Source organism: Geotrypetes seraphini, chromosome 3, assembly GCF_902459505.1.
Source record: "Geotrypetes seraphini chromosome 3, aGeoSer1.1, whole genome shotgun sequence".
NCBI lineage: Eukaryota > Metazoa > Chordata > Amphibia > Gymnophiona > Dermophiidae > Geotrypetes > Geotrypetes seraphini.
In genome coordinates, this window is record NC_047086.1 from 6,136,043 (window position 1) to 6,163,965 (window position 27,923).

General features: G+C 44.4%; 1 protein-coding gene across 5 annotated transcripts in view; it reads left to right on the forward strand.

Moving 5' to 3' along the window:
• Positions 1–26,714, forward strand: part of WASF1 (WASP family member 1) — a 177,966-nt gene extending 151,252 nt beyond the window's left edge. For all 5 annotated transcript variants that reach the window (XM_033939544.1, XM_033939545.1, XM_033939541.1 and 2 more), the window contains 2 exons: positions 1,160–1,803; positions 25,861–26,714. In XM_033939544.1, coding sequence (XP_033795435.1) covers positions 1,160–1,803; positions 25,861–26,018 — 802 coding nt within the window. In that variant the 3' untranslated portion in view covers positions 26,019–26,714. The remainder of the gene's footprint in view (positions 1–1,159; positions 1,804–25,860) is intronic.
• Positions 26,715–27,923: the final 1,209 nt, after the last annotated feature.

Here is a 27,923-nt window from a genome sequence, read left to right on the forward strand (position 1 = left end):
AAACACTCTTTACAATTTGTCTATAAGAAATAAAAGGACCCTGTGTCCCCCCTGAAAAAAAAAAAAAAAAAAAAAAAAAATAATAATTATTTTTCCTTTTATTATTTTGAAGGTCTCGATCATATCCCCTCGCAGTCTCCTCTTCTCAAGGGAGAACAATCCCAGTCTCTTAAGTCGTTCCATACCTTTTATTAGCTTTGTTGCTCATCTCTGCACCCTGTCCAGCAGTTTTATATCCTTCTTTAGGTTGGGAGACCAATGTTGGACACAGTATTCCAAGTGTGGTCTGACCATTGCTCTATAAAGCGGCATTATAACTTTCTCCGCTCTACTCGTGATTCCCTTCTTTATCATGCCTAATATTCAATTTGCTTTCATTGCCGCCTCCGTGCATTGTGCCGATGGTTTCAGGGTCCTATCTATCAGTACACCCAGGTCCTTTCCTTGTTCGCTCTTACCCAGAGTTGCACCTGACATTCTATGTTCGTGTTCCTTGTTCTTTCTGCCTAAATGCATTACTTTGCACTTTTCCACATTAAACTTCATCTGCCATTTCTCCGCCCATTTCTCTAACTGACACAAGTAATTTTGGATCTGATTGCCTGGCATAGCTTTGTATCATCTGTAAACTTGATGATCTCACTGGATGTTCCTTCTTCTAGGTTGTTAGATAAAATGCTGTTAGATAAAATGCACATGGGGGGGGAGGAATATAAGTTTTTTAATTGATTATTTTTAAGGATGCTAATTGGGGGGAAGGGTGGTATTTTTGAGGATTGATAAATAAGTCTAAATGGTTATATATGTGTAATGTATAGTGTATTTCGGAAACTAAGATAAAATTTTATAGATATCTTAATGATAGAGAATAGGGTGGGTGGGGGGAGGGTATTGATCTGTATTATATATTAAGTGATGTCTAAAGTGTACAATGTTTAATTACTCTATTTTCACTTGTTGAAAGTGTTTTTAAAAATGAATAAAGATTATTAAATAAAAATAGATATCCTGCAAACAACGGGGTGGTTGGAAAAAAAAAAGAAACTTAACTTTTAAAGTTAGGAGCATAAATACAGTAGTAGGCCCTTTAATTATCATAGCTATTGATATTGCAGTCAGCATTTGTAACTTTGCTTTCTTCTTGTTTTCCTTATTTCAGCTCCACCTCAGGTTTGATAGAAAATCGCCCACAGTCGCCAGCTACAGGCAGAACACCAGTGTTTGTGAACCCTATGCCCCCACCTCCTCCACCACCTTTACCACCACCTCCACCCCCTCTTCCATCAGCTTTGTCAAGTTCCTCATTACGAGCTGCAATAACTTCTACTCCACCACCACCAGTTCCTCCACCACCTCCACCTCCTACAACTGCATTGCAGGCTCCAGCAGTAGCAGTCCCACCACCTCCAGCTCCCCTGCAAATTGCTCCTGGGGTCCTTCACCCAGCTCCTCCTCCAATAGCGCCACCCCTAGTACAGCCCTCTCCTCCAGTCCCAAGAGCCATCCAAGTATGTGAAAATATTCCACAGGATGACATTATGCAGGGGCTTCCCCCCCCCCCACCCCCTCCACCACTGCCACCTCCTGGCATTCAGCCATCCTCACCTGTTCCAGTGGCGCCTATTTCTCACCCACCCCCTGGTCTGCACCCTCTGACATCCATTGTCCCTGGTCCTCATGCTCCACTAATGCCTCCTTCACCACCATCTCAGATAAACCCTGCATCTGAACCTAAACGCCATCCTTCAACTCTTCCAGTAATTAGTGACGCTAGAAGTGTTCTTCTGGAAGCAATACGGAAAGGTAATTATCCTCTATTTGTATACTATGTCTTATCCCCCCCTCCCTTTCTTTTAAATTTCATTTTAATAATGTACTTATTGACCCTTCCTTCCCCTTATTACCCTCAAATTCATGTAAGTTCTTGTTTATCGTCATTTTAATGTTCACTTTTCCCTCATATATATATATATATATATATATATATATATATATATATATATATATATATATATAATTATTATTTTACCTTTTATTTCATTTTTTTTTTTTTTGCATTGTAAACCAGCCAGATACACGCTGATGGTCGGTATATTAAACACAATAAAACTTGAACTTGAAATTTAATATTCTCAAACATAGTATGATCAGTATTAAGATTGTCAGTCTTTTAATTACTTCTTTAGTATCTCTTTTTAAAATATAAACTGTTTTAATACATTGTGATAAGTGTTATCTAAAATATCCAATCCAATTGCAAGTTAGTTGTTTGTGTTTCTCCTCTCCCTAGGTTATCCTTTCAGTGCTCACATAATTTACTTAAATCCGAATTTATATCCAACATATTTTACCAGAAAAGTTTTCATGTAATAAGCCTAAAGAGCATCACATTGAATCTGGAAGAGTTAGTTAAGATAGTTTGTCCTAGGTAAGCAAAATAAAAATCCTCTTCCAACTGGATGTGTGGAAATGCTCTCCAGCTTGTTTACAGCTTTTAGAAAGTTGTACTATGCATGTGCCAGCCAATGTCATATAGGATCTAGCCAGTCACTATTTTTCTGAGGAGCAGTCAATCACACTTTTCTGTGCACCTTTCAGCTTACATCAGTAATTGGCTATCCATGTCTTTTTTCAGGTTTTGTTGCTTAAACTTTTAAGTCCTGTCATTGGTCACATGAGTCAGTTTAAGCCCCTGTAATACTTTTCTGAGTAAGGATTTTCTGCACTTAAAAGTTTCATTTATTATCCCAGGACAAGCAGGCAGGTATTCTCACTAGTGGGTGATGTCATCCGACAGAGCCCCGATACGGACGTCTCACAAGCATGTCTTGCTTGAAGAAACTCAGAAGTTTCGAGATGCCCGCACCGCGCATGCGCCAGTGCCTTCCCGCCCGATGGTCTGGGCGTGTCTCCTCAGTTCTTTTTCTTCCGCGGAGCTGAGAAGTTTACTTCATTTCTGCGCCCATTGAATTCGATTTTTTGCCTTCTGCATCGCCGCGAGTTGAGTTCCTTTTACTCTTGCCGTGTGTTGTTTCTTTCTTTGATTTCTTTTTAAAAAAAAAAAATTTTTCTTCCGACACCGGGTCGGCCGCGTGGCTTGGGCCCCGCGCCTTCGACCTTGCGGCGGAGCTTTTCCGGCCTATGTCCCGGCCAATAACCGGTTTTAAAAAGTGTAGCAAGTGCCAGCGCGCGATTTCGCTCATGGACCCGCATCGACGCTGCCTCCAGTGTCTGGGTCCGGATCACTTTCCGAAATCGTGCCAGCCTTGCTCCACTCTGACAGCGCGAGCGTTTAAGCGTCGCTGTCTTCTGTGGGAGTCCATGTTCAAGATGGAAGCTGCGTTGGATCCTTCAGCTTCGACATTGACTGCTGCTTCGACTCCATCTGCGAAGCCCTCTGCCTCCCCGGCTGTTTCAAGTCTTCTGAAACCGGCATCGTTCACGCCGGTTTCGGCCTCGACCTCGGCGCCGGTGCCTTCCTCCGTCTCCTCGGACCAGGTACCGACCCCTACTATTCCACTGGTGGTGCTCAAAGTGCCGAAGGCTGGCAAGCAAAAGCACTCGGCACCGAAGGAGCGCGGAGACCGTGCGGAAGGGCCCCCTTTTGGTGCGGATCCCTCCATATCGGCTTTGTTGCTGTCCCTTCTGGAGGCTCAGTTTGTGGAACTCATGACCACCATGGGACCCTGGCTGATTGCCTCGATCCAGGGTGACCTCCCAGTTCCGATTCCGAGGGGCGGACCGCCCCCTCCTCCTCCACCGCGATGCACGACCTCGTTGCTCGGTGAGGAGGAGCGACGGTCGGCGTCCCGTTCCTCAAGGACGGCCTCGAGTAGTGCCCTGCCTCCCTTGGAGCCTAGTGCCTCGAGGAAGGCCTCCTTTAGTGACATGCCTCCCTTGGAGCCTATTCCTTCGAGGAAAGCTTCCCTTAATGACTTACCTCCCTTGGAGCCTGTTACTCCTCCCCATGAGTCGGTGTGGCGTCCACCTTCGAGGCCTCCCAGTCCTGGGCATAGCCGGAAGCAGGACGAGTTCTTCCGTACCCCCTATCAAGCCTGGGCGGCATCTGGGGAGGCGACGAATCTTCCGCCTCTCCGATCTACGGCCTCGAGTCCTATCTACTCTATTCTCTATTCTGGACCTCAGGGTCCTCAACAAGTTCTTGGTCAAAGAGAGATTTTGCATGCTGACCCTAGCTTCTCTCTATCCCCTCCTCGAGCAGAATGACTGGTTATGCTCTCTGGATCTCAAGGAGGCCTACACTCACATTCCTATTCATCCAGCCTCCCGCAAGTTCCTCAGATTTCGGGTGGGACATCTACATCTGCAGTATCGAGTGCTTCCATTCGGCCTGTCCTCGTCTCCCAGAGTCTTCACGAAGTGTCTGGTGGTGGTGGCCGCTGCACTCCGGAACAGGGGTCTCCAGGTATTTCCCTACCTTGACGACTGGCTCATCAAGGCCCCCTCGGCTCCGGAGGTCGTCTCGGCGACCCTGGCCACTATTTCCTTCCTGCAGAGTTTGGGCTTCGAGATCAACTTCCCCAAATCCCATCTACAGCCTATCCAGTCGCTCCCCTTCATCGGGGCGGTCCTGTATACCATCCGTCTTCGAGCATTCCTTCCTCCTCAGCGCATGGATGCTCTTCTTCATCTCTGCCAGTCTGTGTCTTCTCGCCAGTCCATCTCAGCGAGACACATGATGGTCCTCCTGGGGCACATGGCCTCTACAGTTCATGTGACGCTGTTTGCCAGACTCCATCTCAGAATTCCGCAGTGGACCCTGGCGTCTCAATGGTCTCAGGTGTCGGATCCGTTGTCTCGACACATCGTAGTCACACCTGCTCTTCGGCAGTCTATACTTTGGTGGATGACCTCTTCGAATCTATCCAGAGGTTTGCTGTTTCACACTCCTCCCCACCAGAAGGTTCTCACAACCGATTCCTTGACCTATGCCTGGGGAGCGCATCTGGATGGTCTTCGCACTCAGGGATTCTGGACCAGTGCGGACCGACTCCATCAAATCAATCTTCTGGAGCTCAGAGCCATCTTCAATGCTCTTCAAGCTTTTCAACATCTGCTTCACGACATGGTGGTCTTCATTCGCACAGACAATCAGGTCGCCATGTATTATGTCAACAAGCAGGGGGGCACGGGCTCGGCCTCCCACTGCCAGGAAGCTCTCAGAGTCTGGGATTGGGCGGTTTGCCACAACGCCTTCCTCAAAGCTGTCTACATTCAGGGGAAGGACAATGTCTTGGCAGACAACTTGAGTCGTCTACTCCAGCCTCACGAATGGACACTCCATTCCACGTCCCTTCATCAGATCTTTGCTCAGTGGGGAACGCCTCAGATAGACCTCTTTGCGGCTCCCCACAACTTCAAGCTGCCTCAGTTTTGCTCCAGGATCTACACTCCTCATCGCCTCGAGGCAGATGCTTTTCTGCTGGATTGGGGGAATCGCTTTCTGTATGCGTTTCCTCCATTTCCTCTCATTCAAAAGACTCTGGTCAAGCTGAGGTCCGACCATGCCACCATGATTCTGATAGCTCCTCGGTGGCCCCGACAGCCTTGTTTCTCCCTTCTACTTCAACTCTGCAGCAGGGAGCCATTCCTCCTTCCGGTATTTCATTCACTGCTTACTCAGCATCAGGGTTCTCTACTTCATCCCAACCTGCAGTCTCTCCACCTGACAGCTTGGTTCCTCTCAACGTAGCCCCTCACCAGTTTTCCCAGGCGGTGAGGGAGGTCTTGGAGGCTTCCAGGAAGCCTGCTACTCGTCAATGCTACTCCCAAAAATGGACTAGATTTTCTTCATGGTGTGTTTCCAACTCTAAGGAGCCTCAGTGAGCCTCTTTATCCTCTGTGTTGGACTATCTTCTACACCTGTCTCAGTCTGGTCTCAAGTCGACATCTATACAAGTCCACCTGAGTGCTATTGCGGCTTTCCATCAGCCTCTACAAGAGAAACCTCTCTCTGCTCATCCTGTGGTTTCCAGATTTATGAAAGGACTTTTTCATGTCAATCCTCCTCTCAAACCGCCTCCAGTGGTCTGGGATCTCAATGTTGTCCTTTCTCGGCTTATGAAACCTCCTTTTGAGCCTCTGAAAACGGCTCCACTAAAGTTTCTCACTTGGAAAGTGGTTTTTCTGGTGGCCCTCACGTCTGCTCGCAGGGTCAGTGAGCTTCAGGCCTTGGTGGCGGACCCGCCTTTCACAGTATTCCATCATGACAAGGTGGTCCTCCGCACTCATCCGAAATTCCTGCCTAAAGTGGTCTCTGAATTTCATCTCAACCAATCCATTGTTCTTCCAGTGCTTTTTCCAAAGCCTCATCCTGGAGAATCAGCTCTTCACACTCTGGACTGTAAACGTGCTTTGGCTTTCTACTTGGATTGCACCAAACCACACAGAGCTGCTCCTCAACTATTCGTCTCCTTTGATCCGAACAAGTAGGGACGACCTGTATCAAAGCGTACCATCTCCAACTGGATGGCAGCTTGTATCTCTTTCTGCTATGCCCAGGCTGGATTACCCCTTCCCTGTAAGGTCACAGCCCATAAGGTCAGAGCGATGGCAGCCTCTGTAGCCTTCCTCAGATCGACACCGATTGAGGAGATTTGTAAGGCTGCCACTTGGTCCTCGGTTCATACATTCAGCTCTCATTATTGTCTGGATACGTTCTCCAGAAGGGATGGACAGTTTGGCCAAACAGTGTTACAAAATTTATTCTCCTAAGTTGCCAACTCTCCCACCATCCCATTGAGGTTAGCTTGGAGGTCACCCACTAGTGAGAATACCTGCTTGCTTGTCCTGGGATAAAGCAATGTTACTTACCGTAACAGTTGTTATCCAGGGACAGCAGGCAGCTATTCTCACGTCCCACCCACCTCCCCTGGGTTGGCTTCTCTGCTAGCTACCTGAATTGAGGAGACACGCCCGGACCATCGGGCGGGAAGGCACTGGCGCATGCGCAGTGCGGGCATCTCAAAACTTCTGAGTTTCTTAAAGCAAGACATGCAAGAAGTCCGTATCGGGGCTCTGTCGGATGACATCACCCACTAGTGAGAATAGCTGCCTGCTGTCCCTGGATAACAACTGTTACGGTAAGTAACATTGCTTTTTCTACAGCCTGGTTGAGTCATATGTAGGCTGGGGGAGGGGGGTTACCCAGTTAGGAAACTTGTCAAAATTGTGTTGTTCGCAGATGTCAAAATGCGGAATCAAGGGTTGAGAGAAACATCAGAAATTATAACTGTGAAGGATGGTATATTAAATGTATTTAAACTATTACACTATTTTTGGCACAAATTCAGTCCATTGGCATGGAAAACATTGGTCTCCATGGCTTCAGGAGCCATACTGGACACTGAGAATGCGTCAGCATCGATCATCCTTGACATCAAGTATCAATAGAGGCCAGTGGGGTCAGTCATTTCTCTGATCTCCTCCCAAAGAAGAGGAAAGATTCGTTCTAATCCTTATCACACTGAGGGAAAAGGATGCTGGATGGCAAGCAGAGGCCAAGTCACATCAACATCAGTCCCCCTCAAAGCTTGATACCAAGAGCTTTGGTATCCTCTAAGTATTCCAAACATGAGGACAATGACAGCCTCTGAAGAGCCAAGACACAGCTTCTGATGCATCTCAAGGTTCCTTCGAGAAGAAGCTCATGAGGAAATTTGAAGAATATATGGAGTTCTTCTTTACCTGATGTAAAGCTATGACTTCATGTGTATCAGTGTCAAGGCTCAAGGTGGTGCAGTTGATAGTTTCTTTTTTTTTGTTTGTTTTTGTTTTTCAAAAGTTTATTGGGAAAATGCAAAACAATACAAAACCATAAACAAGGCAACCAACATCCAATACAGGCACAACCCTCTACCCCACCAAAAGTCATACTGGGATTCTTCAGTACGAGACAAATCAGACCAACGCAAAACGCAACCCCTCCTACCTCCCCTCTCCCCAAGCCCCCATCCCATTTGTGTGCAGAAAACCAACTAGAAACCACCAAAGTAGCTGGGTGAGACCACTAGGAAACCAACAACCACTTAATGTAAGGACCCCAAACTTTCAAAAACTGAGAGAGGCGATTATGCAGGAGAGCTGTCAATTTAGACATGCAAAAAATAAACACTAATTTCCCCAATAAATGCTGCCGAGTAGGTGGGTGAACCTGCTTCCACTGTGCAGCCAACAACAATCTGCTAGCTGTAAACACATGAAAGGCCAAGGTCTGACAGGAGCATGGCAACGCCCCATGCGGCATATGCAATAAAGCACTGCCCATAGATTTACGAACTGGCCTATGAAAAATTTCAGTAAGGATATCAAACACCATAGACCAATAGGGGACCACTTTAGAATAATCCCACCAAATGTGCAAAAACGCACCTCTTTGCCCATACTGCCTCCAACACAAGTCAGAGGTGTGCTGATAAATACGGTGCAAACGAACTGATAGAGCATCTTGTATCCATTTTCCACCAAAGAGCTAGCAATAGAGGGGCGCAGCAAGCGTTTGAAAAGATTGGCCCACCATCGAGAAGCAAAGGTCCGCCCCAACAGAGTCTCCCAAACCTGAATATATTTGATAGGTAGGGCATTTTGGGAAGTAAGTGCCTTATAAAAGCGAGAAACACATCCACGACCACAACTGCCACCCATGGCCCATTCCAATAAAGTTTCTGGGATCGACAATTCGCCTAGGGCCCTACGCCGGAGAAAATCACAGACCTGGCGAAAGTGAAAGAAATCCAGGTCCTCCAAATTGTAAGCCTCCTGTAAATCCGAGTAGGACACAATCCGACCCTCCTCGAGAAAATCCCCCAAATCCGCAAGGCCCTGGAGGGCCCAAGTTTTAAATCGCAGGTCCAGTCTACCAGGTGTAAACCCCTCTGCCACCCAAAGGGGCGTAGACAAAAAAATAGCACCTACCAGGAAGCAAACGAGCCCGAGTATGGGCCCAAATGTTAAAGGTAAGAGAAAGAAAAGGGTTAGAGCCTCGCAATAAAGCCTGGGCCTCCGGCAAAGACAGCCAGGGAAGCCCAACACAGAGGTCATCAGCAATGTGTGGGTGTTCGATCTTGACCCAACTTTTAGAGCGAGCTTTACACCAAGTCAGAAATGCCTTCAATTGGGCTGCCACATAATAACGCTTCAAACAAGGGACACCCATCCCACCATGGTCCCGGAATTAAGAACATAAGAAGTGCCTCTGCTGGGTCAGACCAAAGGTCCATCATGCCCAGCAGTCCCCTTTTCCTTCAGAAAATTGTCCAAACCCTTCTTGAACTCCAATACCGTACCTTGTTCTACCACCTCCTCTGGAAGCGCATTCCAGGTGTCCACCACCCGTTGGGTGAAGAAGAACTTCCTAGCATTGGTTCTGAATCTGTCCCATCTTAATTTTTCCGAATGGCCTCTTGTTCTTGTAGTTTTCGAAAGTTTGAAGAATCTGTCCCTCTCCACTTTCTCTATGCCCTTCATGATCTTGTAAGTCTCTATCATGTCCCCTCTAAGTCTCTGCTTCTCCATGGAAAAGAGCCCCAGTTTCTCCAATCTTTCAGCGTATGACAACCGGCATTGGGACCAGTGAAGAAGGATCTAGGTGGTGGGGATCCAAGAGGCCAGGGAGTGAGGGCCTGGCAGTGGCCCCACAAGAGGCAGCTGGAAGAGCTGGCAGAGTCCAAGGCTGATGGGGTGAGGTGGCTGGTCGGTGAGAGATTGGTGATGGCATTAAGAGCTGTTCAAAGACTCCTTGGGAAGCAGCCTGAGAGGCCCTGGGAGCATTGGCCAAGATCTAAGGAGTGTCTGGCAGAGGGACTGGCTGAGATGGTGGCAACTGGCGGATTGACCGGTAATGGCACTGGAAGTTGCCAAAGATGGAGAGGGCCAATGGAGGGTCGGACGAAGGACTTGAGAAGACCTGGAGGAGACGGAGTCTAGGGAGGACCCAAGGAATGACCAGGAAGTTTGAAAAGGCCCCTGGCCATGGATTTTAATGGAATGTATGCTGTATGCTGTAACCATGTCGTGTTGTTATTTTATGGAAAATAAAGGTGCCTGTGTAATACCAAAAAAAAAAAAAAAGAAAGGTTTTTCATACCTTTTATCAAACATGTCGCTCTCTTCTGAACCCTCTCGAGTATTGCCATATCCTTCTTTAGGTATGGTGACCAATATTGGACGCAGTACTTCAGATGTGGGTGCACCATCGCCTGATACAGCAGCAGGATAACCTCTTTTGTTCTGGTTGTAATACCCTTCTTGATTATACTTAGCATTCTATTCGCTTTCTTAGCGGCCGCTGCACGCTGCGCCGACAGCTTCATTGTCTTGTCTACTATTACCCCCAAGTCCCTTTCTTGGGTACTCTCACTTAATGACAGCCCTCCCATCGTGTAGCTCCTTTGAACCTGTGGGGGCTTACTTTTCCAAATATACTGAAACAGTTTCCTAGAGAGCCTGTGGAAAAAGACCTCCGAGAGTGGAATCGGCAAAGCTTGAAAAAGATATAAAAGTTTCGGTAATACCATCATCTTCACACTTTGGATGCGTCCAATCCAAGAGATAGAAGAGGCCTCCCATTTATCAAAATCTTCCCAAAGGGACATGAGCAAAGGAGGGAAATTCAAATCATAAAGAGACTGAGGACTAGAAGTAATATTAATCCCTAAATATTTGATACATTTAGCCGCCCATTTAAAAGGGAACCGGCGTTGTAACTGAACCCTATCACCCGGAGTCATCGACAAATTAAGAATCTCGGACTTATCCATATTCGTCTTAAACCTGGCCAAAACGTTCAAGTTCTGCCACTATTCCCGGGAGAGAGAGCACCGGGCGCGTGACAGTAAGTATAATATCTGCAAAAAGCAGCAACTTAGTAGAGTCCTCACCATGAGTAAAGCCCCTAATGTCCTGACGAAGACGAATAAGGTTAGCGAAAGGCTCCATCGTCAAGGCGAAAAGAAGGGGTGATAGGGCACAGCCCTGTCTAGTACCCCATTCCAATTCAAAAGACTCCGTACATCCACCATGGATCAACAGAGCAGCCAGCGGCTTAGTATACAACAATTTCACCCATGAGAAAAATTGCCCTCCTATGCCCATAGTCGACAGAGTGCTCAGCAAGTAGCAGTTGATTGTTTCAAGTTTATTAAAATCTTGTTATACCACCAAATCAGAATTCAAGGTGGTGCACATCCAATATTAAAAGTGCACATATTTAAAAGTACAATGAAGGTTTGTCGTACGAGGACTTAATAAGACAAACGGACAAACTGGTACAAGAGGGAAGTGGTAGAACTACATTGTTTATAAAGAAAGTACAAGTAGAACGAACATTAGGAAGGGGAACTGGTAGCAAGTACATCAGTCAGATTCAAAAAGATTGCATCCTTAACAGTACAGTTAAACGTTGAAAGCGTCCTTGAACAGATAGGTTTTTAATTTGAACTTAAAGTCTGAAACAGACATGTCTACTCTTGCTGGTGATTCATCTACACCAAGGTATTGAAGGTCATTAAGCTTGGTGAAAACCATGCTGGTGTTGATCTCCAGCCCAGTAGAGGAGAAAGCTTCCTTGGTGTACCGAAGATCCTCAATGCCTTAACGCCACAGGATTTAAAGTCATTTGAGACAGACAGTACTTTTATGAGTCCAAGTCTGAACACTCCTAGGAATCTGAAGAAGAGACAGAGGAGTTCTCAGAGGAGGAGTCAACTAGTCTCCCTTCAAACCCCTCCCTACTACACAAGAGATGTAAATCTCCCCCTAAGGAGCTCTCATTCAACATTTTTTTTTTTCAGGGAGATATCTTCTTAAGTTCCTCCCAGTGTCCATTCACAGAATCCTGAGGCAAGTATAGATGAAGATGTGGGAGTCCTCCCCCACCCCCTTTTTGTATAGCAGGTGAACAAAGTAGTTGACGATATGTATAGAGTCCAGAAGGCTCTGAGATCTAAGAAGCTGTACCTTCCTCACCATTCCATGATGGTCAGATCTGTTTTCAGAAGAGTCAAAAATTAAAGACTGATTTCTCTATGCTGCCAAAGAGAGTAGTGAGAACCTTGGAATCTTTGGGGAAATTTTTTTTAATCAGAATATTATGCTTAGATCTCATATAGCTATGTACCAGTTCTTCAGCTTGGAAAAGAGACAATTAAGGGGGGGGGATGTGATTGATGTCTACAAAATCCTGAGTGGTATAGAACGGGTAAGAGTGAATTGATTTTTTTGGCCTTTCCAAAAGTACAAAAAACAAATGACACTCAATAAAAATCAATGAAATTACTTGGGAATACTTTTAAAACAAATAGGAGGAAATATTTTTTTTACACAAGAATAGTTAAGCTCTGGAATTCGTTGCCAGAAAAGGCAATTACAGCGGTTAGTGTAGCTAGGTTTTAAGAAAGTTTGGACAAGTTTGTGGAGGAAAAGTCCATAGTCTGCTATTGAGACAGGCATGGGGGAAGCCATTGCTTGTCGTGGATCAGTAGCATGGAATGTTGCTACTATTTGGGTTTCTGCCAGGTGCAGTGACCTGGAAATTGGAAACTAGGCAATATAGACCATTGCTCTGACCCAGTATGGCTGTTCTTATGTTCTTAGCATACACTAGTAGATAATTCTGCACAGTGTGGCAGAGTTAGTCACTTTCCCTAGGAAAAAAGCAGATGAACTTTTTCAGCTAGTAGCCAAACTTCTTGTGAGTTGAATATTAATGGTCTGTGCAGCCTATGGTATTTTCAGTATAGCACAAAGAGCCTTGTCGGTGAAGATTGGTGTCTGCAGATTCACATGGGTGTGGGCCTCAGGCCAGAAGTGCAGGTGGAACTAGGTGATGATCCATACCTTATAGAAAATCTCTTCAGAGAAAAAGTGCAAGAGCTCACTATTATTGAGACATGCTTAGTCACACTTACCTTCTCCAGGCCAACTCCTATCTCAGCCTTCTCTCCCAGGAGGTACTTTAGCTCTGAAAAGCATAGATATCCTCCACCTTCCAAATTAGCAAAGGGCCCAAAAGTCCCAGCTAGCAATGCAGTCGAAACACATATGATCTTTACACTGACTCTGGCAGTGCATAATCTCAATCTCTATAACAATCCAGGATAGCCTACCCATAGAGAGGAGCTGAATTTTTTCCAAGCAAGAAGACACAGTCCTCCATATTGCTCACTGAGAACATCAAAGTTAAGTTCTCAGAATCAGGAATTGCTTGCCAAGAAACTCTGTTCCCTCTTACAGGCCAATGTGGTCAAACCCATTCCACCAAGAGAAGGAGAGAAGGGATTTTATTCCATGTATTTTTTTTATCACAAAAAAGATGGAATAATTACATCCCATTCTAGCTCTACGGGACATGTATAAAAGTTCAGGATAGTTTCCTTAGCCACTTTCATACCCTTGATACAAGAAGAATGTTTATGTTCTCTGAACTTTTAAAGGATGCTTATACCCACATCCAGATCATGAATGAGATTTGTAGCAGGGAAACACCACTTTTGGTACCATCACTGCATTGCTCTACAGATTGGGGATACATATGTTTCCTTACTTGGACATTTGGCTACTCAAGAACAAATAAGAGGAAGGTGCAAAAGAATAATTGTACAGCAATGGCAGGGAGGACAAGAAGCGTGAAGTCTACAATCAAGACCAGTATTCCAGTCGCTATGGGGATCCAGGAAGCGACCACGGACTGCGTGCAGAAGGAGGAAGACCCAGGACGGTGGACAGAGGTCTCTGTGCAGACCGAGACCATCCCCCAGCACTACATTACAGTCTCTACACAGACAGAGGAGGCTGCGCAGCTGGATGGAGATCTCATGCAGGAACTAAGGAGCCTCAGGGAGGAGGTGATACGCCTGAGAAGCATCCGAGAGGACGAGGCCTACATCGACGGAGTCGTCCAGGAGCTGTCCCAAATCACCGAGCAGGCCCATGACAAGTCCATCCTCGAGACACCCAAATCATCAGCTTTGAAACCAACAATTGGGATACAGGAAATGGCTAGCGGCACTGACTCCTGGCAGCTGGTGACCTCCTCCACGGGCAAACATAGGAGACCCCCCCCCCCCCCCCATTTTCAATCTCTTCATCTTCTCCTTCTTCTTACAAACAGGGCAGCTATATATCAACCCCTCAACTCACCCTGCGGAACAGATTCCAGATTCTTCAGGAAGGAACTGCCGATGAGGAACAGGAGCAGGCCCAACACACAGCTCCATCTCCAGGGACAACTGACCGGCTCCCCCCAAAGAAGCGCAGAGTAATAGTCATCGGGGATTCCATGCTGAGGGGCACCGAGGGACCAATTTGCAGACCGGATTTGCAATCTAGGGAGGTCTGCTGTCTGCCTGGAGCCAGGATACGAGATGTCACCGCCAGTCTGGATAGACTACTCACGCCCCGAGACCACTTTCCTATGCTTCTTGTCCACATAGGAACCAACGACACTGCCAGGAACACACCGGAGACCATCACCAGAGACTTTGGAGCACTGGGTGAGAGGCTGAAGCAGACAGGAGCGCAGGTGGTTTTCTCATCGATCCTCCCACTTAGAGGCAAGGGAAGAGCCAGAGATGAACGTATCCTGAGGACGAACGAGTGGCTACAGGGATGGTGCCGGGATATGAACTTCGGATTCCTAAACCATGGGGAAGCGCTACAAGGACTTCAGGGACCAGATGGACTCCATCTGACCAGTAGGGGTAAGAACGTCTTCGGACACCGACTAGCCCGCCTGCTTCACAGGGCTTTAAACTAGGTAAGTCGGGGGAAGGTACCCATTCACATATTAGTGCAGAAAGGAATTATCCTGATGAGGTGAGTCGAAACTCCGCTTCCATGTCCAAGGTAAGTACCCACATTGCAAACAGTTCTTTGGGAGTCACACCGACTCGGGTAGGATACGCCTCACAGGGACTTAGCAAACACAAGATATGGAGGGCCATGTATGTCAATGCACACAGTTTAGGTAACAAAATTCTAGAATTGGAGGCTGAAATAAGGAATGCCGACCTAGATGTTGTGACAATATCTGAAACTTGGTTCACGGACTCACATGGGTGGGATATGGCTATACCGGGCTACAATCTACTTCGTCAGGACAGAGAGGGCAGGTTAGGAGGGGGGGTAGCTCTATACATTAAAGAGGACATCAAAACCACCAGGATCACAGATGTCAAGTACACCGGGGAGTCCCTCTGGGTAAACCTGGCAAGAGGCAGAGAAAAATGCCTGTATCTAGGTGTGGTATACAGACCCCCAAGACAACTGGAAGACATGGACGCAGAATTAATTGAAGACATACAGAATATCACTCTACGAGGAGAAGTTGTACTGCTAGGGGACTTCAATATGCCTGATGCAGACTGGAACTCATTTTCAGCGACAACCAGCGATAGCAGGAGGCTCTTAACCTCCATAAAGGGAGCATGTCTCAAACAAATGGTAACGGAGCCCACTAGGGCCCAGGCGATCCTCGACCTGGTACTCACCAACGGGGAAAGCGTTTCAGAGGTCTCAGTAGGAGATACGCTAGCCTCCAGCGACAATATAGTATGGTTCAACCTTAGGAAAGGCTTCCCTAGATCAAACACGAAAACAAAGGTACTCAATTTCCGGGGCACAGACTTCGCACGCATGGGAGATTTCGTCCATCAGACGCTGCAGGACCAAGCGGAGACCGATGATGTAGAAACTAAGTGGTTAACACTGAAATCAACCATACATGAAGCAACTAGCCGCTTCATAAAATCAGTAAATCAACGACAAAGAAACAATAAACCCCAATGGTTCACCGCGGAGATCTCGCACCTCATTAAGGAGAAGAAAAAAGTGTTTCTCTCCTACAAGCGCACGGAGAAAAGAGAGGCAAAAGTAGAATATAGGACCAGGTCTACAGCGGTCAAAATGGCAGTTAGGGAGGCAAAACTTCGAGTGGAAGAAATTTTGGCAAAAAACATTAAAAAGGGGGACAAATCCTTCTTCAGGTATACAGAAAAAGGAACACAGGCGGGATAGTACGCCTTAGAAGACCGGACGGAAGTTACGTGGAAGCAGATTCTGATAAAGCCGAACTACTGAATGAATACTTCTGCTCAGTCTTCACCTGTGAGGCACCGGGACACGGTCCGCAGTTGAAGGCAACACAAAGCACAGAAGACCCGTTTCAGAATTTTGAGTTCACACCAGGTGACGTTTACAGTGAACTGGCAAGACTCAAGGTGAACAAAGCCATGGGACCAGACAATTTGCACCCAAGAGTGCTCAAAGAATTAAGCGATGTCCTGGCGAAACCGTTGGCTGAGCTATTCAATCTCTCCCTAAGTAAGGGGAAAGTTCCCCTGGACTGGAAATTAGCTAATGTCGTTCCTCTGCATAAAAAGGGTTGCAGGGCAGAGGCTGAGAATTATAGACCGGTGAGTCTCACATCAATAGTGTGCAAATTCATGGAAACACTAATTAAAAGCAAATTGGACACGATCTTGAATGAAGGGAATCTTCGGGATCCCAGTCAGCATGGATTCACCAAGGGTAGGTCCTGCCAATCCAATCTCATCAGCTTCTTTGACTGGGTAACAAGAAAGTTGGATTTGGGAGAGTCTTTGGACGTCGTGTACCTGGACTTCAGTAAAGCTTTTGACAGTGTCCCACACCGCAGGCTGCTAAGCAAGATGGAATCGATGGGGTTAGGAGAGACACTTAACTGCATGGGTCAATGATTGGCTGAGTGGCAGACTTCAGAGGGTGGTGGTTAATGGTACCCTCTCTAAAACATCGGAGGTGACCAGTGGAGTGCCGCAGGGCTCGGTCCTGGGTCCACTCCTTTTCAACATATTCATAGGGGATCTGACTCAAGAGCTTCAAGGTAAAATAACACTATTCGCCGATGACACCAAACTATGTAATATAGTAAGTGAATGCAGTTTACAGAATTATATGGCGCAGGACCTGCTTACATTGGAAAGTTGGTCCTCAACCTGGCAGCTAGGCTTCAATGCTAAGAAATGTAAGGTCATGCACCTCGGAAGCGGAAATCCATGCAGGACGTACTTCATGAACGGAGAAACTTTAACTAGGACTTCAGCAGAATGAGATTTAGGAGTAATCATCAGTGCAGACATGAAAACTGCCAATCAAGTGGAGAAGGCTTCATCTAAGGCAAGGCAGATATTGGGTTGTATCAATAGAAGTCTCGTCAGCCGAAAGCCTGAAGTCATAATGCCATTGTACAGGGCCATGGTGAGACCTCATCTGGAGTACTGTGTGCAATTCTGGAGGCCACATTACAATAAAGATGTGCGCAGAATTGAATCGGTTCAACGGACGGCCACCAGGATGATCTCGGGGCTCAAGGATCTCTCGTACGAAGAGAGACTGAACAAATTGCAGCTCTACACTCTTGAGGAACGTAGGGAGAGGGGAAACATGATCGAAACATTTAAGTACCTCACGGGACGTGTCGAAGTGGAAGATGATATTTTCTTTCTCAAGGGACCCTCGGCCACAAGAGGGCACCCGCTCAAACTCAGGGGCGGAAAATTTCATGGCGACACCAGAAAGTATTTCTTCACAGAGAGAGTGGTTGATCATTGGAACAAGCTTCCAGTGCAGGTGATCGAGGCAGACAGCGTGCCAGACTTTAAGAATAAATGGGATACCCATGTGGGATCCCTACGAGGGTCAAGATAAGGAAATTGGGTCATTAGGGCATAGACAGGGGGTGGGTAAGCAGAGTGGGCAGACTTGATGGGCTGTAGCCCTTTTCTGCCGTCATCTTCTATGATTCTATGTTTCTATGACTTTGGATGCTAGAACTTCCAACACTTGTCATAATCTACCCCAAATCACAACTATGCCTGACACAGAAATTGAAATTCATAGGAACCTGCTTGACACGACTTAGACATGTACAGTACACCAATTTTTTAAAAAGAAATCCAGGGGAGATCCAAGAAATTAAGACCGGTAAGCCTCACCTCAGTGCTGGGCAAAATGGTAGAAAAAATTATAAAAAATAAAATTGTGGAACACGTAGACATGCATGATTTAATGAGATGGAGTCAGCATGGGTTCAGCCAAGAGAGATCTTGCCTCACCAATTTGCTTGACTTCTTTGAATGTGTGAATAAACATGTGGATAAAGGTGAGCCGGTTGATGCAGTGTATCTAGATTTTCAGAAAGTTTTTGATAAAAGTTCCTCAAGAGATGCTCCTCAGAAAATTAAAGTGGCAAAGTTCAATTGTGGATTAGGAATTGGTTATCGAATAGAAAACAGAGGGTAGGGTTAAATGGTCATTTTTCTCAATGGAGGAGAATAAACAGTGGATTGCCGCAGGGGTCAGTTCTAGGACCGGTGCTATTTAACTTATTTATAAATGGTCTGGAAATTGGAACGACAAATGAGGTGATTAAATTTGCAGATGACACTAAACTGTTCAAAGTTGATAAAACGGATGCGGATTGTGAAAAATTGGAAGACTGGGCATCCAAATGGCAGATGAAATTTAATTTGGACAAATGCAAAGTGATGCATATTGGGAAGAATAACCTGAATCACAGTTACCGGATGCTAGGGTCCACCTTGGGGGTTAGCGCCCAAGAAAAGGATCTGGGTATCATCTTAGACCAGTGGTTCCCAACCCTGTCCTGGAGGACCACCAGGCCAATCTGGTTTTCAGGCTAACCCTAATGAATATGCATGGAGCAGATTTGCATGCCTGTCACTTCCATTATATGCAAATCTCTCTCATGCATATTCATTAGGGCTAGCCTGAAAACCCGAATGGCCTGGTGGTCCTCCAGGACGGGTTGGGAACCACTGTCATAGACAATGCAATGAAACCTTCCGCCCAATGTGCGGCAGTGGCCAAAAAAGCCAACGGGATGCTAGGAATTATTAAAAAAGGGTTGGTTAACAAGACTAAGAATGTTATAATGCCCCTGTATCGCTCCATGGTGCGACCTCATCTGGAGTATTGCGTTCAATTCTAGTCTCCTTATCTCAAGAAAGATATAGTGGCGCTAGAAAAGGTTCAAAGAAGAGCAACCAAGATGATAAAGGGATTGGAACTCATCTCGTATGAGGAAAGAATAAAATGGTTAGGGCACGCACTTCAGCTTGGAAAAGAAATGGCTGAGGGGAGATATGATTGAAGTCTTGAAAATCCTGAGTGGAGTAGAACGGGTACAAGTGGATCGATTTTTCACTCCGTCAGAAAATACAAAGACTAGGAGACACTCGAAGTTACAGGGAAATACTTTTAAAACCAATAGGAGGAAATTTTTTTCACTCAGAGAATAGTTAAGCTCTGGAACACATTGCTAGAGGTTGTGGTAAGAGCAGATAGCGTAGCTGGTTTTAAGAAAGGTTTGTACAAGTTCCTGGAGGAAAAGTCCATAGACTTTTATTGAGAAAGACATGGGGGAAGCCACGGCTTGCCCTGGATCGGTAGCATGGAATATTGCTACTCATTGTGTTTTGGCCAGGTACTAGTGAACTGGATTGGCCACCGTGAGAAGGGGCTACTGGGCTTGATGGACCATTGGTCTGACCCAACAAGGCTTTTCTTATGTTCTTATACTGGGACAGACTGAAGGTCCATCATGCCCAGTATCCTGTTGTCAAAAGTGGCCAACACAGGCCCCAAGTACTAAAACAGATTTTAAATTGCTTATCCCAGGAATAAAGGGAGGATTTCCCTACATCCATTATAATAATGGCCTATGGACTTCTCTTTTAGGAAATCAAACCTTTTTTACACCCTGCTAAGCTAACTGATTTTACCACATTCTCTGGCAATGAATTCCAGAGTTTAATTACACATTGAGCAAAGAAATACTTTATCTGGTTTGTTTTTAAATTATCTACTTAGTAACTTCATTGTATGCCTCCTAGTCCTAGTATTTTTGGAAACAGTAAACAAGTGATTCACATCTTCCTATTTCAACTCAATTCAGTATTTTATAGACCTCTATCATATCTTCCCTGAGCCGTCTTTTCTCCAAGCTGAAGAACCCTAACTGCTTTAGCCTTTCCTCATAAGAACATAAGAAGTGCCATCCCCGGAACAGACCCCAGGTCCATCAAGTCTGGCGATCCGCACACGCGGAGGCCCCTCCAGGTCTACCCTGGCATAGTTTTAGTCCCCATATCACTTTGAGCTTCTCATAAGGAGAAGTGTATCTAGATTACCCTTAACCATGTCACTTTATGCCTCTCATAAGGAGATGTACATATAACTTATCCTTAAATCTTAGAACAGTGGATTCCGCAATTACTTCTTCAGGGAGAGCATTCCAGGTATCCACCACTCGTTGCGTGAAGCAGAACTTCCTAATATTTGTTCTGAACTTGTCCCCCCTTAGCTTCAGTCCATATCCTCTTGTCCGTGTCACATTGGACATTGTAAATATTGTTTTTTCCTGCTCTATTTTGTCGATTCCTTTCAGTATTTTGAAAGTCTCGATCATATCCCCTCGCAGTCTCCTTTTCTCAAGGGAGAACAATCCCAGTCTCTTTAAGTCATTCCTCGTATTCCAAGTTCTCCATGCCCTTTATTAGCTTTGTTGCTTGTCTCTGCACCCTCTCGAGCATTTTTATATCCTTCTTTAGGTATGGAGACCAATGTTGGACGCAGTATTCCATGTGTGGTCTGACCATCGTCCCATAAAGCGGCAGTATTACTTTCTCCAATCTACTCGTGATTCCCTTCTTTATCATGCCTAGCATTTTATTCATGTTCTTCGCAGCCGCCACACATTGCGCCAATGGCTTCAGAGTCCTATTGATTAATACACCCAGGTCCTTTTCCTGTTCGGTTTTTCCCAGAGTTGCACCTGACATACTATATTTGTGTTCCTTATTTTTTCTGCCTAAGTGCATCACTTTGCATTTTTCCACATTAAACTTCATCTGCCATTTATCTGCCCAATTCTCCAATCGGCTCAAGTCACTCTGGAGTTCCTCACTGTCCTTCTGCGATTTGATGGCCCGGCATAGCTTTGTGTCATCTGCAAACTTGATGATCTCACTGGATGTTCCATCCTCGAGGTCGTTGATGAAAATATTAAATAAGATGGGCCCAAGTACCGAGCCCTGGGGCACACCGCTAGTCACATTCTCCCAGTCTGAGAACTTCCCATTTATGCCCACTCTCTGCCTTCTGTTCTCCAGCCATTTGCCTATCCATCTTAGCATTTCACCTTCTATTCCATGGCCTTGCAGTTTCCTGAGGAGTTTTACAAGTGGAACCTTGTCGAACACTTTCTGAAAATCCAAGTATATAATATCCACCGGTTCTCCATTATCAGTTTGTCTCAAAAAATTGAAGAAGATTCGTCAAACATGACTTCCCTTTCCTGAATCCATGTTGGCTGGCTTTCATCAGGTTGTGTGTGTCTAAGTGCCGGGTTATGCTATCCTTGATCAGCGCCTCAACCATCTTCCCAGGGACCGACATGAGACTCACAGGTCTATAGTTGCCCGGTACTCCTCTTGATCCTTTTTTAATCGCTATCTTCCAGTCGTCCGGTATCTGTCCTGTTTTGATTGACAGGTTGGCAAGTTTTTGCAATAGTTCTCCGATTTCCACTTTTAGCTCTTTCAAGACTCTCGGATGAATTCCGTCCAGTCCAGGAGATTTGTCACTTTTGAGTTTGGCAGTAAATCTGGTCCAAGTCCACTTTTACTGTGGTAAGGCTGTCCTCTGTTACTCCTTTGAACACTTTCACTGCTTCCAGAATTGTTGCAGTGTCTTCCTTTGTATAGACAGACGTAAAGAAGGAATTTAGTCTGTCTGCAATTTGTTTGTCTTCCTTGATGTACCCTTTCCTTCCCTGATCGTCCAGCGGACCCACTGCCTCTTTTGCGGGTTTTCTCCCTTTCATGTACCTGAAGAAGGGCTTGAAGTTTTTGGCCTCCTGCACTATTTTCTCCTCATAGCCCTTTTTGGCATCCCTCACCGCCTTGTGACACTTCTTCTGATCATCCTTGTGTTTGTTCCAAGTTTCGGTTGTTTTCGTGCGTTTCCATGCTTTAAAGGAGTCCTTCTTTTCTTTTATGGCTTCCTTCACCTCTTTAGTAAGCCACGCCGGCTCTCATAGGGAAGTCATTCCATCCCTTTTATCATTTTCATCGCCCTTCTCTCTACCTTTTTTAATTCTGCTATATCTTTTTTGAGATATGACAACCAGGATTGCAGCCATACCATAGAACGATACAAAGGCATAATAACATTTCTTTCTTTGTTTTTCATTCCTTTTCTGATAATTCCTAATATTCTATTTGCTTTCTTAGCCGTCACTGCACACTGAGCTGAGGGTTTCAACATATCCTCAATGATGACACTTAGATCCTTTTCCTGAGCAGTGACTCCTAACATAGAACCCAGCATCACGTAGCTATACTTTGGATTCCTCTTTCCCACATGCATCACTTTGCACTTGCTCACATTAAACATCATCTGCCATTTTGATGCCCAATCGTCCAGTCTCACAAGATCTTTCAATTTTTCATAATCATCTTGTAATTCAACAACTTTGTACAACTTTGTGTCATCAGCAAATTTAATTATCTCACTAGTTATTCCCATCTCTGGATCATTGATAAATAGGTTAAAAAGCAGCAGTCCCAGCTCAGACCCCAGGGGAACCCCACTATTTACCCTTCTCCATTGCAAATATTGATCATTTAAATCCACTCTCTGTTTTCTATTTCAACCAGTTCTTAATCCATAATAAGACATTACCTCCTATCCCATAGCTTTCTAATTTCCTCAGACATCTTTCATGAGGTACTTGTTTAATGCCTTTTCAAAATCCAAATACACAATATCAGTTGGCTCACCTTTATCCACATGTAGTAGATTAGTGAGGCAAGATTTCCCTAGAGTAAATTCATGTTGGTTTTCTCATAATCCATGCTCATGTATATGTTGTGTCATTTTGTTCTGTAGTCTCTACCATTTTGCCTGGTACCAACATTAGACCTCACTGGTCTATAATTTCCCGGATCACTTTTGGAACTCTTTTTAAAAATTGGCATCATGTTGGCCATCTTACAATCTTCTGGTACTATGTTGGATTTCAGCACTCTGGGATTATACCATCTGGTTTAGGCGATTTGCTACTGTTCAATTTGTCAAATTGACCCATTACATCTAATCTAATCTTTGGTTTATATACTGGGTCATCTTTCAGTGGAGTTTGACTCGGTTCACATATAATTAAGACTAGAGTACATAACAGAAAACATAAGAGAAGGAAAAACTAATTAAAAATCAAAGTACATAAGAAAAGCATAAGAAAAATAACTATAATATTATAATTTCAACGCCTTACGTCCTTCTCGCCTATCTGGTACAACCCCTCCTTTCGTATCGATAATCGTCTCATTTGCTGGCACTTCTGGATAGATAGGGGGGTTTGGACATTGAATCAGATTGTAGACAATGGGAAGCTTTTATCTTTTGCTCAGATCATGGACAAGTTTGCCCTACCACCCTCCGAATGCTTTCATTGGATTCAACTCTCTCATTGCTTGATAAAATGCTCTCCTTCCATTTTTACATATACTCAAACGACTGCCTTCATGACACTCTCACATATAGGTCTGGAACTTGGTCATACCAAATCGCTCTTCTATAAAGAACTTCGCTCTCATCTATACCCTAGATCTAAGAGAACTACTGATGTTTGGTCACCCTATACTACTTGGAGAGGTTCTGATAAGGACTGGGATCATTATTTCAGTAGAATCGTTCGCCCTACTGCATCTGCCAGCTTATCCCAGTCCTTATATTTTATTGCATACAAAGTCTTCTGGACACCTAATAAGATGTTTCTAGCTGGCCTCAGAGACTCTAATTTATGCTGGCACTGTGCATCTGACTTGGTGGATCTCCATCATATGATATTTGCATGCCCTATCCTCACGGAATTTTGGACCCAAGTCTGGCGCATTATCCAGCGCATTCTTCCTATTTCCTCTGCGTTCTCATTTGATATCTTACTGTTTAGAGCTTTAGCGGTATCAGACCCTCTTTCCACCAGTCAACAATCTCTTCTTAATATATTGATCGCTTTAACAATTCAAATGATTCTTCACAACTGGAAGTCTGCCGACTTACTTAATGTGGTTTTCTGGTGGAACACTGTTCTAATGATCCACCTGTACGAGATGAAAGCAGCAGAATTTTCAAACAGAAATCGGATTATTTCCCGTATATGGGGAACCCATTCAACACTTTTCTCCTTAACCGTTGTCATTCCCTAGTTTCCTTTGACCTCGTCCTTATTCTCTTTCTTTGTTCGCTCTCCCATATGGGGGTGGGATGTCCGTCCCGTATCCTTTATATACTAGCTTCTCTCTTTTAATATCTCTCTAACTTGATTCATCTTCATCTTCTCTTTATTTCTTCTTTTCTCTTTATTTCCTCCCCAGGTTTTATATAGGATTCCCCCGGACCCTCTGGTTTTCCTCAGATTTGCTATTTGAGATACTTTGTATGATATCCTTTTGGTTTTCCGGTTGGTTCTATTGAACCCTTCTGTTCACCTGTTAATTGATGATTTTGTTCTCTATTTGTTATTGAAAATCAATAAAAATATTTGAAATCCAAATATTATCATTTCATTGAGTCTATAGTTAAACCATTTAAAAATTGCGAGAACAACAAAGTTTTCAGGAATTTACGAAATAATTTCAGCTGGCCTAAAAGCCTAATGGAGTCAGGAAGTTCATTCCAGATCTCTACAAACTTGATCGACTGAGCTTCCCAACAGATTTAATTCCCTTAACGGAAGGGAATGCTAACATATCTTTGTGTGTTTCTCAAATGGCAAAGTCTAAGGGGATTCCAACATTAAGGGGACAAAAGGATCAAATATTCCATAGAGAAGCTTGAAGATTATGTACGCGCATTTAAACTGGATCCTAAAGCGAACTGGGAGTCAGTGAACATCTTCCAGTGTTACAGAGATTTGTTTGAGTTTCTCTGATTCATGAGAATTGAATACCATTTCTGGCATCTCCCCCATATTTTCCTCAGTGAAGACCAAAGCAAAGAATTCATTTAATATCTCTGCTAGGCCTTGTCTTCCCTGAGAGCCGCTTTTACCCCTCTTTAATTTGCGCATATCTGCTCTGCGCACCCAAATTTTGGTAATCTATATAAAATCTGGGGGTACATGCTCACTAAAGTACTTTAGCATCAAATTTGCAGTGTAGATGAAATAACTAAACTTTCCCCTCTTTTACTAAGGTACGCTAACCGATTTAGCACGGTTAAATCTTAGTAAAAGAGGGGGTTAGTCTTGAAATACAATGCAGTAGTTTTATTGTTGGTTCCTGACATGGGCTGTAGTTCACAGCAGCTGCGTTAGGGAAACTTCACTAGTACAATAATTTTCTAATAATATGGTGTAGGGCTTGATGGACCTTTGATGGGACTCGGGATGGCTATTATGTTCTTAAGCTTAAAAACTTACCTTACTTTACTAAACATGTTGAAGTTGTAAAGACATGACACATTGGTCTATGACTAGGTGAATTTACAAGTTTTCTATTGTATGATATTTTTTTGTATGAGTTGGGATAGTTACAGCATGGTCTTTCATTTGCTTAGTAGCAGGAGCCAAATTTGGTTTTCCTTCAACAAAGAGCTGAAAACCTTGCTGTTTACCAAGGTCTTTGGGGCTGAGTTATAAAAGGGTCTTCCATATTCAGGTTGTTTTAATGTATATTTTTATTGTATGTGTTGCCTATAACTCATCTAGAAATGCTCTTGATCCTGGTAGAGTCTGATTTCCTTTGTAAAGCACTGCGTTGTTTCCTGGCTGTGTTCTAGGTATCCAGCTTCGGAAGGTAGAGGAGCAGCGTGAACAGGAAGCTAAGCACGAACGCATTGAGAATGACGTAGCCACTATCTTATCCCGCCGCATTGCTGTGGAGTACAGCGATTCCGAAGACGATTCGGAGTTTGATGAAGTGGAGTGGTTGGAGTAGGCCGTGTACACTACAAAAGAGCCCAAATGCTGATGTTCGTTGTGGTGCTTGAGGCTTCTTGTTCTCCTTCCCTTTACACGACCTGAGTAATCCTTGCTTTTAAGTTTACAAGATGACAAGCTAGCACATCAGGGAAAACAAAGCAAAGCATTTGCCAGTGGCTTTTTTTGTCCATTTTCTCTGGAAGACTATCAGTTTGTTCAGATAGACCACTAAGTATTAAGCATGAGGCAGCTGCTGACAGACAGGCAAACTGAGGGAGGGTGTTTTGTTTTGTTTTTTTCACATATTCACATATGCACTTTGTGAGATTTAAGTTAATTAAGGCAACTGAGATTGAAATTCTGTTTTTGAAAATGTTTTTTAAGGAACCTTATTCCTAGTTATCAAAATCACTGCCTCGATAAACACTGTCCCCTAAGTTGGTTTGTGTAGGGTGCAGTGCTGAACTTCCTTAGGGAAAGAAGGAGCCTTGGTTTTATTGTTTCATTTTTCTTTTTAATGTATTTAATTATGGCCTTCTTTGAATGTGATGGTAAATCTTTTCCTGAAGTACATGTTGTGTGGTATCATTTTGCCTGCATACAAGAATTAACTTTTTTTCCATGTGAAAACTTCTGACTTAAACATGCTGTGTAACTTATGTAACTGTTACAAATAACAGTTTGATTTAATAAATACTTCATTTTAAATGTCCACAGTTGTTGTTGTCTCCTTCAAACATCATAAATAGGCAGATGTTGACAACTGTCAGTATATGGAAGTGGAACATCAAAGCATTTTAGTGACAAGTCACTGGAGGGAGGGGGTGGTTTGGGTGAGGTGACAAAGTCATAAAAAAATGAAAGAGTCCTGTTTTGTGGGTTTCAAAATAGTTTTATCATTTTGATTTCAAAAGTCTTATGTCCCTGGGTAGTTTTAAAAATTTCCTTTCCGTATTCTCACCATAAAATCATTGATGCAATTTTCTGTTTGTTGAAATGTCATCCTACAGAGGTGATATCTTGGTTGGCATTACAGTTTTTAATATAGTATCTGGCTTGTTTCTCCTTTACATTTTTTCCATTGAATGATATATACCACGTTGGATGCTGAATGTTTTTCCCATGTGGCAAAGTTTCCAGTTTGATATATTGTAGGGCTGTGTGCCATCTCTCTTCTTTGTGATGGGTGTGTATGTTTCACCAGTTTTTGTTTTATTAAAAATCGGACCACAGCGACCCACACAGTCTTAACAACCATTTTTTAGTGCATTGGGCCTCGGGGTTTAATATCGGAAACAAACTGAAATGGAAAGCAGCTCCAAAATGTAATTTTATATCAGGGATTTAGATAGTCAGGGCTCATAGACGCATATAGAAACTTGACAGCAGATAAAGGCATCCACTATTTCTTCTCTCTAAGAGACTTTATGTAGGCCATATATACATGTATGTACCTTTTATCAAATAGTGTCCCTGAAAATTGCACATTCAAGTATCTCACGGGCCGCATCAAGGTGGAAGAAGATATCTTTTTTTTCAAGGGTCCCGCGGCAACAAGGGGGCATCCGTGGAAAATCAGGGGCGGGAAACTGCACGGGGACACCAGGAAATTCTTTTTCACTGAAAGGGTGGTTGATCGCTGGAATAGTCTTCCACTTCAGGTGATTGAGGCCAGCAGCGTGCCTGATTTTAAGGCCAAATGGGATAGACACGTGGGATCTATTCACAGAGAAAGGTAGGGGAGGGTCATTGGGGTGGGCAGACTAGATGGGCCGTGGCCCTTATCTGCCGTCTATTTCTATGTTTCTAAAGTTATATGTACCCCAAGGCAGGAGGAGGAGCATAAGAATTGGTGCTTGTGTTTTAGAAGATACACAAGTGTCACTCACCCCTCCTTCATCCTGACAATGTCTAAGTGTTT